General features: G+C 40.0%; 1 protein-coding gene across 1 annotated transcript in view; it reads left to right on the plus strand.

Annotated features, from left to right (window-relative positions):
• The window catches only part of COL25A1 (collagen type XXV alpha 1 chain), a 195,579-nt gene that overhangs the window by 107,089 nt on the left and 72,967 nt on the right, over positions 1-15,523 (plus strand). The window contains exons 11-16 of the mRNA XM_075929187.2: positions 2,494-2,547; positions 5,046-5,072; positions 6,175-6,219; positions 10,685-10,717; positions 10,924-10,959; positions 13,502-13,546. Of these exons, the coding sequence (XP_075785302.1) occupies positions 2,494-2,547; positions 5,046-5,072; positions 6,175-6,219; positions 10,685-10,717; positions 10,924-10,959; positions 13,502-13,546 (240 nt within the window). The remainder of the gene's footprint in view (positions 1-2,493; positions 2,548-5,045; positions 5,073-6,174; positions 6,220-10,684; positions 10,718-10,923; positions 10,960-13,501; positions 13,547-15,523) is intronic.

Below are 15,523 nucleotides of genomic sequence, written 5' to 3' on the forward strand. Positions count from 1 at the left end.
ACTGGGGGATCCAGCCAGCATGCATGTCCAGGAGAGGCTGTGGCTGCGCTACCCATTGTCTCTGCAGCTGTGCCACTTCCACCAGCTCTCTGGAACTCCAGGTTTGGGGCCAGGCCACCCACCAGCTTTCCGAAGCTCTGGAGCTGCGAGAGGCTGGGGCCATTCTATGCCCAGGTGCTACCCTCAGGCAGGGGGCAAGGGCCCGTCAGCGCTCTCAGGAAACTAAACAGGCTGCAGAAAAAGTGTAAGATGAGAAATTAAATGGGGATATTGTTCCTTAGGCAGAGTAAGTTATAAAGACCCACGGGGGGGGGGGGGTCAGAGATGGAGTTTTGTTTTAGGAGGGATTTACTGTGGCTTGATTAAAGCTTCAGCATTTCGCTTCAAGGAAAATCAGGTGAATTTTCTGCTCTACATATGCAGCCTCTTTTTGCCATACTGATAACTATGGGCATTAATACCAATGATATGCAGGCCTTGGGGAAAGGTGGCAGTTTGGAACCCTGATACGTTGATTAGAGACTTAAGCCCTTGGCAAGTGTCAGCAGACAACAGCTATTTTGAAGTGAAGGGGACAGAAATGAACAATGAGTCTTTTTTGGAAGGGTGGTGTAGAAATGAGTAAACAGACAAGTACTTAGTCCATCTCAGTGTCTCAAATTACAAATGTCTTTAAGTGACTTTTAGTTTGGCCCTTTGTCAAGCACGTATGTTTGATAGCCAGTATATTTAAATTCCAGATTACTGATAGATCAGACTTCATGGCTTCCAGAGCTGGCTCCTAATATTGCCAACTCTCCATGATTGTCCTGGAGTCTCCAGGAATTAAAGATTAATCTTTAATTAAAGATTGTCATGCCATGAAATTTCAGGAATACATCCAACTAAAGTTGGCAATCCAAAGCTAGACCCAATTAAAAATACCAGGAACCAATGGCAATGAATTGCCTGAATTGAATTAGCAGTATAACTCCCTGTGACAAGGTACTCTGCTGGAAAAACTTCCCTCTTTAATGTCACAGATGCTTTGCAGAGAATCTCAATATTCTTATTTTGTATTATTCAAACTACCCAGCTCTTGATAAACATAACATATTTTTGTAACCTAGTTCAGAAATAGAATGCTACATGATTGTCAGGAATGGATACTGCAGAACTGTGGTTTATAACTGACCGTAGCATTAGGGATGGAAAAAGCGTCTGGCAATGGAAGATTATAATCTCTCCATAGTTGTGGTTGCAATCAGCTTCCATTTTAATTGCCCTCTAATTTGGCTTGCAAAACTGGTTGCTTTTTGCCAGTTTTTCTGTGCATGCAGAAGAGAATATTTCTGCAGGGTTGTTTTTTGTCTGGTTTCTTGGTTTTGTTTTTTCCTCTTGTTTGGTCAGCTCAGTTCCCTGTCTAATGTTTGTGTCTGTCTGGAAGTTGCCATGAGTTCAGCATTTCTTAAAATCAGACCACTTTATTTAGGTACCTAAATATACATTTAGGAGTCTGACTTGAATATGTTTTTAATATCGTGTCCTGTATGCCTTTGAACATATTTGATCAACGTCAAGTGAAGGTAAGCTGTGCTGTGCATGTTTATGGTTAAAGGTTATCTGAGGAACCTTATTAGGTCATTTAGTAAAGCAGGGTTGTATAGGCAACCTTATTAGTTTGGCTAGCTCTACTAGCTTTTTAATAATCTGGTGACATCTTCATCGTGTTTATTTAGAAGTTTTAAATGGTGTCTTCATTCACCTACACAGATGGGAGGGGGAAAACATGGTAAATTTCATAAAGTATAAAAGTTGTAAGTAACAACATTCTTATCTATCGCTTCACTTAGGAAAAGCAAGGAGTTTTTTTGACTGCCTATGTAACAAACACTATTAAGCAGTACTCAATTATTATTTAATTACTGATATCCCAACCTGGCATCTTTGAAAAGTCCTGTCCTGTTTCTCCATCTTCAGTAGAAGGGAATGAGAGTTGAGCAAACAAATTCATATTCAAAAATAAAATGAACATCCTATTTTCCAAAACCTCTTTCACTTCTAGAACTGGCCTTTATTGAAAGCTAACACATGCTTTTCACATGCCTCTGTACACTTGTCTTCCAGAGGTACCAACATAAATTTGTTGGTATTTCCTGGCCAAAGAGAAGGAGGACGTGCTAGCTATCTGCGTAGAAAGATCTGTGAAGATATTGGTCAATTTTGTCAACTCAGGCACTCTAATCTTCCTCTCCGGGACTATTTGTCGGCATTGTAACTTCACTGACTTCAATAGAGTAATTCCTGCTTTAGACTGGAGTAAATGAGATCAACACCAACCCCAAGAGGTTCAGTAAGCTTTATATAAACATCCCAACCTTTAAGGTTTTATCCAAATTGAACCCTTTTTGAGGTTGCTCCATCACTACTACAAATCCAATGGGAGACATTATGTGGAATACTGTTGACAGTCTTCATCTTTTTCTTAACACCACCTCTTTATTGTTATTTTAGGGTGAGCCAGGTTTGCCTGGTGCAGTGGGAGAAAGTGGAGCACCAGGGCTTAAGGTTAGTCCAAAAAAACAATTGAAAAATAAAGCACAGCATAGGCATGTATATGGATGATGGTATCATGGGATTTTGACTTGTATATGCTGACTGATTTGTAGTGTTCTGCCTCTCTACAGTGCAAAGTGTAGGAGGGCATGTTCTTTTGCTGCACATACCTAATTCCAGTCAACGTTAGTGACAAGTACGCATGCACTGCAAGGAAAATATGATGCAAGTGTTTGGGAATTTGGAAACCTGTTTAGATGGGGTGGGGAGGAAATGAAACTCTGGTGAGACTGGGGAAAGGAGGTTGGAGAGGGGAGAAGAGAGGGTAGGAGAGGGGAGGGGAAAACCTGGGAGGAGGGAGCTGGAAAGGGGAAGCAAGGGGAAGAAGGGGGGGAGGGGAAGCTCAGGAGTGGGGGTCTTGCTGGACCAACTTGATTGTCATGCAAACCTGCTCCTGGGTTCGCATGTGGCCTTTGGTGGCCAAGCTAGCAGCTAGCCTGCCATAAACGGCCGCATTCCTCCATCTAGTGTGGAGATCATGGACATCCCCTCCAAACCTGAATAAGGTCCATGATCTCCACCCTGGAGCAGGAAGGCACTCACCTTCTCTGGGCCTGGCAGGCTCCTGGGAGCTGGCAGACTGCTCCTGGGGAGCGGTGGAGGACTGGCTGCCAGTGGGTTTCTGGCTCATGTTTTGGAGCCACTGGGTCAGGTGCAGTGACTGCTGGCTCTGGGCTGGCAGGCTTGGAGCTGACACAGGCACTGTGGCCAGAGTCAACCCCTTTAAGGGCTCCGGTTGGTTGAGGCTGGGAAGACTGGAGGCCCCTATTTCAATATAAGTGTCTACACAGCACTTATTTCGAATTTGGCGTTATTCCTCATGGAATAAGGTTTACCAAATTCAAAATAAGCGCTCTGCTATTTTGAATTAATTTTGAAATAGCAGTTTGGCTGTGTAGATGCTAGGAAAGTCATTTTGAAATAACAGCTGTTATTTCAAAATAACTTTGCTGTGTAGACATACCCTGAGTGATTGGCAGAACAAGAAGTAGGACTGAGTGGACTTGGAGGCTTTAAAGTTTTACATTTTTTAAATTTTTGAATGCAAGTTTTTTGCACATAATTCTACATTTGTAAATTCAACTTTCATAATAAACAGATTACAGTACAGTACTTGTATTCGGGGAATTAATAAATATTTGTTTTATGTTTTTATAGGCAAGTATTTGTAATACAAGTCAATATAAAGTTAGCACTGTACATTTTATTGAAACTGAAAACAATATATTTGAAAATGTACAAAACATCCAGAAGAGATTTAAATAACTGGTATTCTATTATTGTTTAATAGTGTTTTTTAATCACACAATTAATGGTAATTAATTGTTAATCATTTTACAGCTCTTATCTTTAGTTATGGCAAAAAGAAAATGTTGCCTTGCGTGTTTTTTTACTAATTATTATTTCTTACTTGCTTCCAAACAGATGAAATTGCACACACAAAACTTGATAACATTGTTCGAAAACAAGTCAGATATATCAAAAATGGGCTGATTATTGGGCCTCTCAGGATCATACCAATTCTAATCCCATGAGTTGTGTCTATCAGGTCACATATGCCTCTCAGCTGATTTTTCCCAATCACATTGCTATTGACAGCTAGCCATGACAGTCTTTTAAAATGTAGTGATTTGCCATTTAGGGGCATATCCTTTTCTTGGTTTATACACAGTGAAAGCAAAGTGATTGCATTTATTGCTTAATTCATATTCACAGCAGTATTCTTTAAGTTGCCAAGCAACCATCAGCCATCAAAGAGGTGTGAATAAACTAGAATTGTCAAAAATACAGAGCTGGGTTGCCAGGGTCAGATTCAGTACATGAAAAGGGATTTGCTCTTGAACTCGCTTCTCAAACAACTTGTGATTTGAAAAGTAATGGCTTTAAGATGTCTTTTAATACAGGGAGCACTAGATACTCTTTGTCTTGCTACCAGATTATGAATCTAGATAAAATATTTAAGGGGTTTACATTTCTCATTGTTCTCTAAACTCATCTCCAAACCTCAGGACCCTCCCTCTTTTTCATTTTTTTTTTCTTTCTGTCAGTCCCTCTAGAATAAAATGGACTGGGCACATTTCCCTCTGGTTCCTCTTGGTCCTGATGGGCTGCTTCACAGAACCATGAGGTTATTCCTCACCTGCCTTAATCCAAAGTGAAAAGACAAAGAGGAGTCTTCCTCCTAACGGACTGGCCTTTGTTAGCAGAGTTTTGCACTGCGTGTAAAGGATTGATGCAGCCCATCAGCTTTAAGTTTTGAATCTTTTCTGACATGGCCTCTTCTGTTGAATAATCTGATATTAAATGAAATACAGCTGCTCTATAGTGTCTTGCATGAAATATGTTCTCTTTCGTCTCATGGCTCTTCTGTTGAGTTATCTAATGACACACTCTGAACATTACCTATGTTCATGACTTCAGGATTTCTTTGTTTCCGCTCTTTTGATCAGGGTGATCCTGGAGAACGTGGAGAAAAGGTGAAGCATGTTTCATTTTCCCTGTGTTTATCTTGTTTTGAAGACCTGCGAATTCCTGACGGAGGACTGATCTGTAAAAGACGATCAGAGCTGTCCCATCCATAGCATGATTCTTGGTGACCACCCTGGGCCCCACACTTCGGGGGCCCAGATAGTGGCCACCTCAGCTGTCCTGTGGATGGGAGGGACCTGGGAGATTACAGAAGCCTGGGGTGGGGAAGCAGCAGGGTTGCTCCCCCCACACACACCCCATCACTGTGGCAGCTGGATCCAGAGCAGCCCAGCAGTGCTCTATTCCGCTGCCCTCTCCTGGCCATAGGGCACTCTGCTTCTCGCTGCCATGAAGAAGCAAGGTGCAGCGGGATAGGAGGGTGGCACAGTGTGGTGGAGTAGGTCTTCCTGGTGGCTCTGCTGCTGTGGTGAGTGCAGGGGGAGGGCTGACCTCTCCTGCCACCTGGCCCCGGGTATTTTTGCGTTGCTTGGGGAAGGAATCAGGGGAGTGGAACAGAGACAGGAAGAGTCACAGCAGAAGTAGAGCAGGGGTGGGGTTTGGTGAAGGCATGGAACAAGGTGGAGTGGAGACAGGGCAGGGCCTGTGGCAAAGAGGTTTGCCGTGGGCCCCATACATGGATCATGGCCCTGGCAAAGAGAATTCCTTAAGAAATATTTTACAAACGACAGGCACTCTTTACTTATATAAAAATTCCTTTTATTTAACATGAGTCCACTGGTGCACTCTTTGGGCCATTTATAGATTATATTTATCAACAAATTTTAATTGTACCAATCCAAATTAAATATATCAATTCCTGTTTTTCTCCTCCAGTGGATTTAAGTTGAATGTAGGCTCTGAATTAATTATGTAAATTTCTTATTACATTTGTTTGAGACACAAAGTGGTAAGGTAAATGCATGTGTTTACTTAGTTGGTTTTGTTTTCTTATGAAGTCATTTATTTATTTAGCCATTTTTATATTCACTGGCTAGTGAATTAAAACTGTTAGCCTGGTAATAGTGTTTGCAAATTGGAAATTATTTCTGTGTACGTTTCTTTCGAAAACTGTGAAATTCAGCTTGACAAAGATTTTATTTTTAATTTTAGGGTGATGCTGGAGAAAATGGACCCAAAGGTGACAGAGGTGAAAAGGTACATATGTTAATATGTAGAGGTGAATAGACATGTTACAGGCCATAAAATCTAACCAGAAGATGAAAGGGGGTGCACCAAAAGGAAAATATACAAAGAGACTTTTTTTAAGGTCAAATTGTCTGACTTCGACTTATTCTTGCATAAAGTAGAAACTCATCAGTTCTAATTAGGTACAGTGGGTCTACAGTAGTTAAACATGGGACCTGAAAGTGCATCTTTTATAAACCTCTAAATATACATCACACAGAAACTTGGGTCACAAGCTATCAGTTATTCTTGTTATGTCTGTTTGGTAAATTATGCATGTTTTTGTTATTAAAGTCCCATATATTTAAAGGTGTTGCTGTGTTCAGCATTGCAGTGCCTAACTGATGTAAGAACATAAATCTTATCTTCAAAACACACTTAGGAATCAAAATCCTAGCAAGAGTCAATAATATTTGGGCAGCATTTGTATCTGCTACTGAAGTACTTTCTTGGCATGCATTCCCTCCCCCGCCCCTGCCAAAAAAAAAATTTCCTCTTTCTATTGAGAAATTGTCCAGCTTTGGAAGGATATTTTGTTTGTTTTTGTGTGAATCTCAGATGGTTTGGTAGCCAAGTTCAAAAGAACTTTTAGAAAAAATTGGTCAGCAGATAGCCTTTTGCATGGTCATCTGAAAAAAATGTAACTGAATTAATTGAACAGAAATATAATGCTCGTACCATGTCCAAGTTTTTTGTAATTGTCTGGAATACTGGTATGAAATGGGAATGGATAGATTGTGTTTGTATGGCACTCATTACTTTATCAACATCAGGCCTATTGTTATGATACATCTCCTGGTTTGGCATAGCTAACTACCTTTGGTCAGTTTCCTTCCCACTTCTCCAACATAAAGATCTGCCAGTCAGAATTAAAGGGAGTCAGGCTTTCCATGGATCAGTGAAGGTATAGGAGAAGGCCAAAGAACTTCTCTGATTATATCCCTGGTGACTATCTCTGCAATGAAGAACTGTTTGATAAGGAACATAGGAGAAGATCTTTTTGAGGCAGAGGTTTAGGAATGAGTAAGCATTGAAGCCACAGTAATTACTCCACATTTGCACCAATGTAATTAGGAGCAGTGCTCCTGTGGGCACTGCTCCAGTGACCTGCACTCTTCTAGACAGTCATTATACTCAGAGATTAATTTGGCCCAGTGGTTGCTAATTGTGTTAGTTGCAGAAGAAATAAATCAAGATGATTGCCGTCTCCTAATTAGAACTACCAACAGTAGCATATTCCCCAAATAACTCTTGCTTTCCTTCCCTTTCTTGATCCATCAGTCACTTCTCCCCATTAATACTAAGGAGATGGGCGGAAGCTCTATTGCTTTCTCTTCCAACATAGTTGCAGGATCTCCAAGTAGTGCCATGAGAAGCCTTTCACTTTCTCATCTAGCCCTTTGTAGGGATATGAGAAGCTATCTCCTTTCCCTCTTGCCCTGATAGAAGCATCTCACTGTGTTCCAGCAAATCTCTCTACTGTCCGTGCTGCTGCACCATTGACATTGGGTGTTGGCCAAAGTTTTCCATACTATCGCTAATCCAGGAAGCACCATATGCCTCAGAAGTCTTGGAACGTGGGATATTTAGATGGCTCTTGGGCTTCTGAGATATGATGCACTCAAGGACATCTCTAGGACAAAGCATCAAAGCAGTACTTAGCTGGAGAGCTTCAGTGAGGTTTACAGACTTATTGAGCCTCAGGCTATGTCTAGACTACTCTGAAGTTTCGAAAGAGGATATGCAAATTCTGTGGGAATTTGCATATCTTCTTCCAATCTCACTTTCAAGCTCATTTTTTTCAGCAACCTTCCCCTTTTTGAAAAAGCCACGTCAACCTAATTTTTTGAGGAAGAGCAGCTTTTCAAAAGGGGGGGGGAGTTGCCAAAAAAACCACATCCCAACTACTTTCACTTTCGAATGTTCCACTTTCAAAAGTGAGATCGGAAGAAGATATGAAAATTCGCGCTGAATTTGCATATCCTCTTTCGAAACTTCAGTGTAATCTAGACGTACCCTTATTGTCAAGGTAACATGGGGTGGGATCTCTGAGCCTGAGGAAAGAGGGAACCAGAGAAGTTTTCATTGTGCTGAAATGATTGGTCAAGACTAGTCTGCACCAAAAATAAGGTTCCGAGATGAAATAAGGTTAGAGTCAGTTCACCCAGTACTCTCTCTTTTGTCCACTCCCCATACAGTAAATCTGCATACATTTTGTCTGAATGAACAATGAGTAAATCATTGAAGTAAATAATAATTAATGAGCAGTTATATGGTATCTTTATCCAAAGATCTCAAACATTAAGACTCACAGCTTCCTGTGACATGCATATTATTTATTCCCATTTTATATACAGGGATACTGAGACACAGAGAGGTGCAGAAGTAACAATTTCAAACATGGATACAACAAGTTAGGAACATATGCCCATATTTTATGCACCTAAATGAAAGTCGTGTCATTTTCACAGATGATACACATCTGCAGCTCCCACTGATCTTACTGTGTAAATATGAATTTGTGTGCATATATTCAATTTGACAACATTGGAATCATAGAGTCATCTTAGATCACATACAGAGTCTATGGCAGACTTGACTGAAACCCACTCACTAGTCCTTGCTTCCATTCTCCTGCTCTCATCATTGGCTTCTCAAGCAGACAAAATCCCCTTGATGTGCTCTTCCATTCGTGTTTTCTCCTGCTGACATTTTTTTCATTGCCAGCTGACTGAATGAGGCATGAAGAACATGCTCTAGCTGTTTAGTTTTCACTTTTATCCTGTATTTGTTTTCATTCTTGAACGAAAGTGGATTATAAACACTTTCGTGCCTTATTTGTGCTATTTCCAGGGTTATCCCTTAAAATGTTGGACTTGTAACAATCTCTCTGCAGTTGCTTTGTTATCTTATAGCTATTAAAAAATTAGTGGTACGTGCTGTGAGGGACAACAGCAATATCGCTCATACATGCCTATCAAAATAAGACAGCTCAGATTTCCAGACATGAATCAGCCTTTTAGAAAATGTCCTTTTGTTTTCTCTTTGCCCTTGGAATACAAAGCTACAATAAATAAAAGGAAATCTAGTCAGATTTTGAACACAGATTTTGAACACAGTACATGGCACTATTTAATTTTCATTATAATTCACAGAAGTTGCACTGAGTACAAGCAAAACACATTTGTTTAAATTAAAAACCAGCTTTTAAAATATAAATCACTCTGGCTCTTCATTCAGCTTTTCTGAACCACTGGACGGCTGATCAAAAACTGATGTTTTTATACTCACAGTTTAAATTGTATTGTTTTATATAGTGTGAGACTAATAATAATAATACTTAGTATTTATACTGTGCTTAACATCTTCAGAGTGTATTACAGATATTACCTATTTTACTCAGTATGTGCATCACTAGCATGCTGCTTTAAGAAAAATACTGTATACAGGTCCTGTAGATGTCTGCAGTTTGCCACATGTTTGACCTATTTACATGAATAAGCTGAATAGTGAAACTTTTCAAGTGGGAAGTAGCATTCGATAACTTAGCTTCTTCCACTTTCCTTTGGCATCCCATTCAAGACAAGGTTCAGTGAATTGAAAATACAAGAATTTTCACAAGTCCATGAAGGCTAAATACATAGAGCAAAGAACTGAGAAACAAAAGTATTGGCTAATTCTGTGACCTTGGGCAGGTTACCTCCTATCAAACCCAGTCAACACAGATTAAAGCTGAACAAAACATAAGAGAACCTCTTTGAAAGCTAGTTGCTCAAAGAACTGACCTTTTCTGAGCATATAAATTGCAGCTCATCTGACATTCTGTTACTTGCAACATTTAGCACCAAGAAAAACAGTGAAAAACTGTGGAATAGAGATGGGTCCTCTGACATACCTTGATTAAGATAAACTGATGGGTTACTGGTTTCTTTGAGGTTGAATGTCATTAACACAAAGCTTTATCAATTAAGGCCTGACACTTGCCATCTGTAGCTATGGACCAAAGGGATCAGTGATGCCTTTGATATGGCAAATGATTTAGATTTAGAATATGTGCCAGAGATTTGGAGATGTCAAAATAAGACGGGACATAGCCCTACCCTCTAGCTTCCTACTGCACATCTCTTTAAAATTCATTTTTATTATATCAGCTACATTATTGGTTGTAAAACTTTTCAAGCAAATGGAAAGCAAATCCCTCATCTGCATTTATTTGAATACGGAATTGTTTCTCTTTGAATAATGCTGACGTATTGTAAATGGTCAAATTGGTATGCAATGTCGCAAAACATATTTATTCTTGCTACAGTAATTGAAAGGTACTTAAGAAGATTCCAGGATAATCATGCATGTATTTGTTATACTGTATCTGTTTCCTGAGAAATCTATGTACATATTGAGTGTGATCAGTGTTTTCTTGTGAATTTTTTATTAGGGTGACCCCGGATCTTCTGCTGCAGGAATTAAGGTAATGTTGTGTTTATGGCGATTGGTGTGTGTATGTGTTTTTTTGTTTTTTGTTTTTGTTTTTCTTTTTGTTTTGCAGAATCCCTGTCGCTTTCTAATCCCTGCCACAAATAATTTTATAACTTTTTTCCTCTTCTCCAATTCTGATTTTTTTTCTTTTTCTCTGATCTTGTGGTTGTTTGTTTGTTTGTTTAATATTTCTATCAGGGAGAACCTGGAGAATCTGGTCGGCCTGGACAAAAGGTAATACATGAAATATTCAGTCCCTGTTTTCCTCATGATTAACCTTGTGATAAAATCTTGTTTATCTACAACTTTTAAAGTACAGGATATTCCCTCTTGAAAATAAATTACTAGTTTGATAGTAGCAATGATTGCAATTGTACTGATTGCTCAAGGTCTACACACATTTTGTTTGTGATCATTTTGGGTTTGGAAAAAACATGATACTGGCTAGAATGAGAAGTGAGAATTAGGCTAACCCATCCACTCTTACAAGTAGAGGGCAATTTTTTTTCCACACAGAAAGTTTGCACAATCTCAACTATCTGAAACTAATAAAGAATGGCTTTGCTATCTCTCTGAATGTGGACAACTGACCCTTGCATGCTTGACTAAATACTGACCTGGAGATTATAGTCTGGTATTTCACCATACTAAATTGAAATCAATATTGACTCTATGGCTGGATGTTCTTTCACTTGTACTAGAGAAGTAGAGAAGAGCTAAACTGGCAGACATAGGCACTGAAAAGTCAGAAGCAAGCAGCTCTACTCTGTGCTAGCCTCCAAAGAAGCCTTTCACTGGACACTGTGCAGCCAAAGTTTCTTTGGTTGACAGAGGTGTAGAGGGGGAGCAGCTGTTCGATATGACATGATACCCTCTCAGCCTAGGATGTTTCCAATAAGAAATCAATGGTGCATCAAGCAGCATTGCCTGCCCTCTCTGTGCCGTTGAGCCTATTTCAGAGGATGGGATAGGATGCAGGCATAGATGAGAGAGCTAGTGACAATGTATCCCTCAAGGAACAAGGAGAGGTTGGATTTTATTGCTGCAATCCTGGGATGTGTGGGATAGAAGTTTGGCTTCCCTTTGGAGTCTACAGGGCTTCCTGGAGCAACCTTTCACCATCCCCACCTCTTGTAAAAGTAAGAAACATCTCCCCATCCCAACAGGAGAACTGGATTCTTACTGTGCAAGGTACACTTTGGAGAGCTTCCAGTACTCAGGGCAGGGAAGAAGTAAAACCATGTTTAGAATATAGGGAATATCAGGCCCACTCTATTCTAAAACTCCATTCCTTTTTTATGACTACAGTATATGGAACTCTGAGAAATCTTTTTTTTTTTTAAATCAGTAAAAGAAAAAATTGCAGCTGAGTTTCTGAACATGGCACATTTGAATTGTAATGATTTGAAACAGACTTTATAAGACTATTATGATATGCAAATTACATGTGTTAGTAAAGTTCTGCTTCAATTAGGAAAAGCTAGTGAAAGCAGTTTTAGCTAGCTAACCTATAGAATCATTAGCTATAGGTGTACTATATGTTCTACTTTAATAATAAACTATAGAATGCACTTCAGATGTTTAGATTCATACTCTAATTTGCTGTCTGCCAAGCAGGGAACACTATAGTCCTGTAGTTCTTACCAGTCAAAATTCTCTTGGCAGACAGGATGAGCTTTTCTTAAATAAGTTGTTAGTAGGGAATGGGGGTTTGCCCATTCTTATATATTCTATGCAAGTACAGATTACTAGAAAATACATATCAACATTTCTGTATTGCACTTTAAATGAGATTCACTATTTGAGTGTAAATATAATGAAGACAGGCTTTGATCCATGTAGTTTATTTACTTATTTAATTGTGTATTGATTCTAATGTGAGGATATTTTCATGTTTAAATTAAATATATCTGTGAATACATGAAAAAAGGATGTGCCATATACATTATAGGTTTTGCCCACAACTTAGAATACAACTTAGAATATTTGGTTACTTCAGTTCAATAAACTGGAGTTTTTATTCAGCTTCTTGAAATCATTTAATCTCATACATCATATTGAACTTATATTTTTGGAAAAGGTTATGGACTGGAAATACTGTCCGTTCAGCTACACTGGGCTTTAATAGAACACTACTAATTGAAATGTGTTTTTAATTCTTCTGTGTTTAATAAAAGTCTTTCCTTGAAGAGTCCTTTTTAATAACTTTAGTTAGATCACTTAGAATTTGAGTCCTAAGGGTGTTGGACTAGAAAGGTTCAGGCTGTAGTTAATTATAATTGAGTAATCCCCCTGAAAATGTACAAATTAAATTAAGCTTATTTTTAATCACTTTTGTTGCTAAACTGGACAGTTACACAGCACCCTACACAGGCAATATCTGTATGGGGGATAGAATCAAATATCTTTTGCAAATGCAGTAAATGTCAGTATTCGTTTTATTTAATTAATTCTCTCTCCTTTTGATAAAAATGCTGGCCAGAATTTTCAACCTATGTGTCTTGTTAGGCTCCTAAATCCATAGGGGATGTTTAAATCCTTAATTGTAGTTTTAGGAGACTAAATTTAGGCATTCAAGTTTATGTGCTTTAGTCATACTTCTATTTTAGCAAGCCCTTCAATTTGCATTGTGTTGGCCTGACTATCTGCAATCCTGAAATGAATAACAATCTCATATAGAGTATCACATACTGTACCAACTGCATTGTATACCTGGTTATTCTCTGAATACCAATCATAATATTGTTCTGTGATGTTATATAATTTTCCTGTATAGGGTGAACCAGGTCTTCCTGGGCTTCCTGGACTTCCTGGGATAAAGGTAAATACCATAATATCTATGTAGTTGTGCTTACATCTTTCTAAACATTTTTTTATTTTAAAATGGATTTTGGCACATGAAGGCTTCACACAGAAAATTGACCATCTGTATAGATGACCAGTTTTCCATGAACAATGTGCCTTATACTTTAATCTTCACTAAAATGTCACCTCGCTTTGAAAAGAAGCTTGAACTACTTTTTTAAAAGTTTTTGTTACATTTGTATCTAATTCAGGAGGCTTGTCACCAGTGTTTGGTTTGCAGTTTAATGAGTATTGTTACAGAACCTGCAGAGCTAACAGCCAGAGAGCTGTCTTCATTATTTACAAATTGTGGAGAACCAACTTTATTTATGAGCAAAAATAGACTTTGCTCTCATGGTTTATTAAATTTCCACTGACAAGTCAAAATATTTGAATAAGAATACTTTATCCAGTATTACCGTTAAGCAGTCAGACAGTCTGTGGACCAATAATGGATTTATCTGCTGACTTCCAGTCTGCCTGTTATCTTTACGCAAATTCTTATAAAAGACATGCAGTCAATTCAACCCTGGCATAAGTGTTGCATTGGGAATTGCTGCCAATGATACTGGAAAAACTTAAAGAACAACAAATGGCCCTGCAGCACCTTAGAACTAACAAAAATGTAGAATCATAGAATACTAGAACTGGAAAGGACCTCAAGAGGTCATCGAGTCCAGTCCCCTGCCCTCAGACCAAGCACTCTCTAGATCGGGAGTGGACAGTAATTTTCAATAGGAGGCCACTCTACAATTTTGGTAAGTAGTCAAGAGCTGAATTTCTGTAGAAGGAGCACAGGGTTTGGGTCTGCAGGTGGGGTGTAGAAGGAAGCTTGAGATAGAGGAGAGGGGTGCAGGAGAGGGCGTGGGGTCTGAGAGGGAGTTTGGGCAAAGGAGAGGGTTGTGATCTGGGGCGGGGGCTTGGGGTGCATGATCCAGGAGAGGCTATGGGTGCAAGAGAGGATTCTGTCCTGGGGAAGGGGTGAAAGAGGAGGGTGCAGGGTCTGGGAAGTAGTTGTGACCTGGGAGAAGAGGGAAAAGGGGGTACAGAGGGTTTGGGTGGTGACGTGGGGTAGGGGAATGGGATGCAGGGGGAGAGAGAGGTGTGGGTGCAGGAGAGAATTCTGGTCTGGGGGAGGAATGTAGGAGTGAGTGCAGAGTCTGGGAGGGACCTGTGACTGGAACAGGTGGAAGAGGAGATACAGAGAGTTTGGGTGGTAGCCTGGGGTACAGAGTTGGGGAGAAAGAGGATGTGGGGTGCCAGAGGCAGGCTCTGGCTGGGAGGCACCTACCTAGCCGGATCCCAGCCAGCAGTTCTCTAGGAGCCTGAAACTGGGGAAGTGGAGTGCTACTCCACATGGCTCTGCTCCAGCACGGGGAGAGGAGAAGAGAGTAGGGAGTGAGGAGGCTTCATTCGCTTCCCCTGCCTCCAGCAAAATTTCTCATCTCCTATTGGCCAGAAGCTGGCCTGTGGGAGCTTGGGGAGTTTGTTAGGAGGCAGAGACAGTGCAGGAAGCATTCTTCTCCCTGCCAGCTTGCAGATCAATTAGCAGCCAGCTATTTAAAGTGGCTGCAGCTGCTCTGTAATAAGGGTCCTGGCAGGCAGTTGTGGGCCAGATTCAGCCCACTAGCCATCTCTTGCCCACCCCAGTCTAGATCATCCCTGATAGATGTCTATTCAACCTGCTCTTAAGTATCTCCAGTGATGGAGATTCCACAACCTCCGTAGGCAATTTATTCGAGTGTTTAACCACCCTGATAGTTGGGAAGTTTTTCCTAATGTCCATCGTAAACATCTCTGGCTGGAATTTAAGCACAGTGCTTCTTGTCCTATCATCACAAGCCAAGGAGAACAATTTTTCTCCCTCCTCCTTGTAACACCCTTTTAGATACTGGAAAACTGCTATCATGTCTCCTATTAGTCTTCTCTTTTCTAAACTTAATAAGCCCAGTTC

This window comes from Pelodiscus sinensis, chromosome 4, assembly GCF_052426305.1.
Source record: "Pelodiscus sinensis isolate ZL-2025 chromosome 4, ASM5242630v1, whole genome shotgun sequence".
Lineage (NCBI taxonomy): Eukaryota > Metazoa > Chordata > Testudines > Trionychidae > Pelodiscus > Pelodiscus sinensis.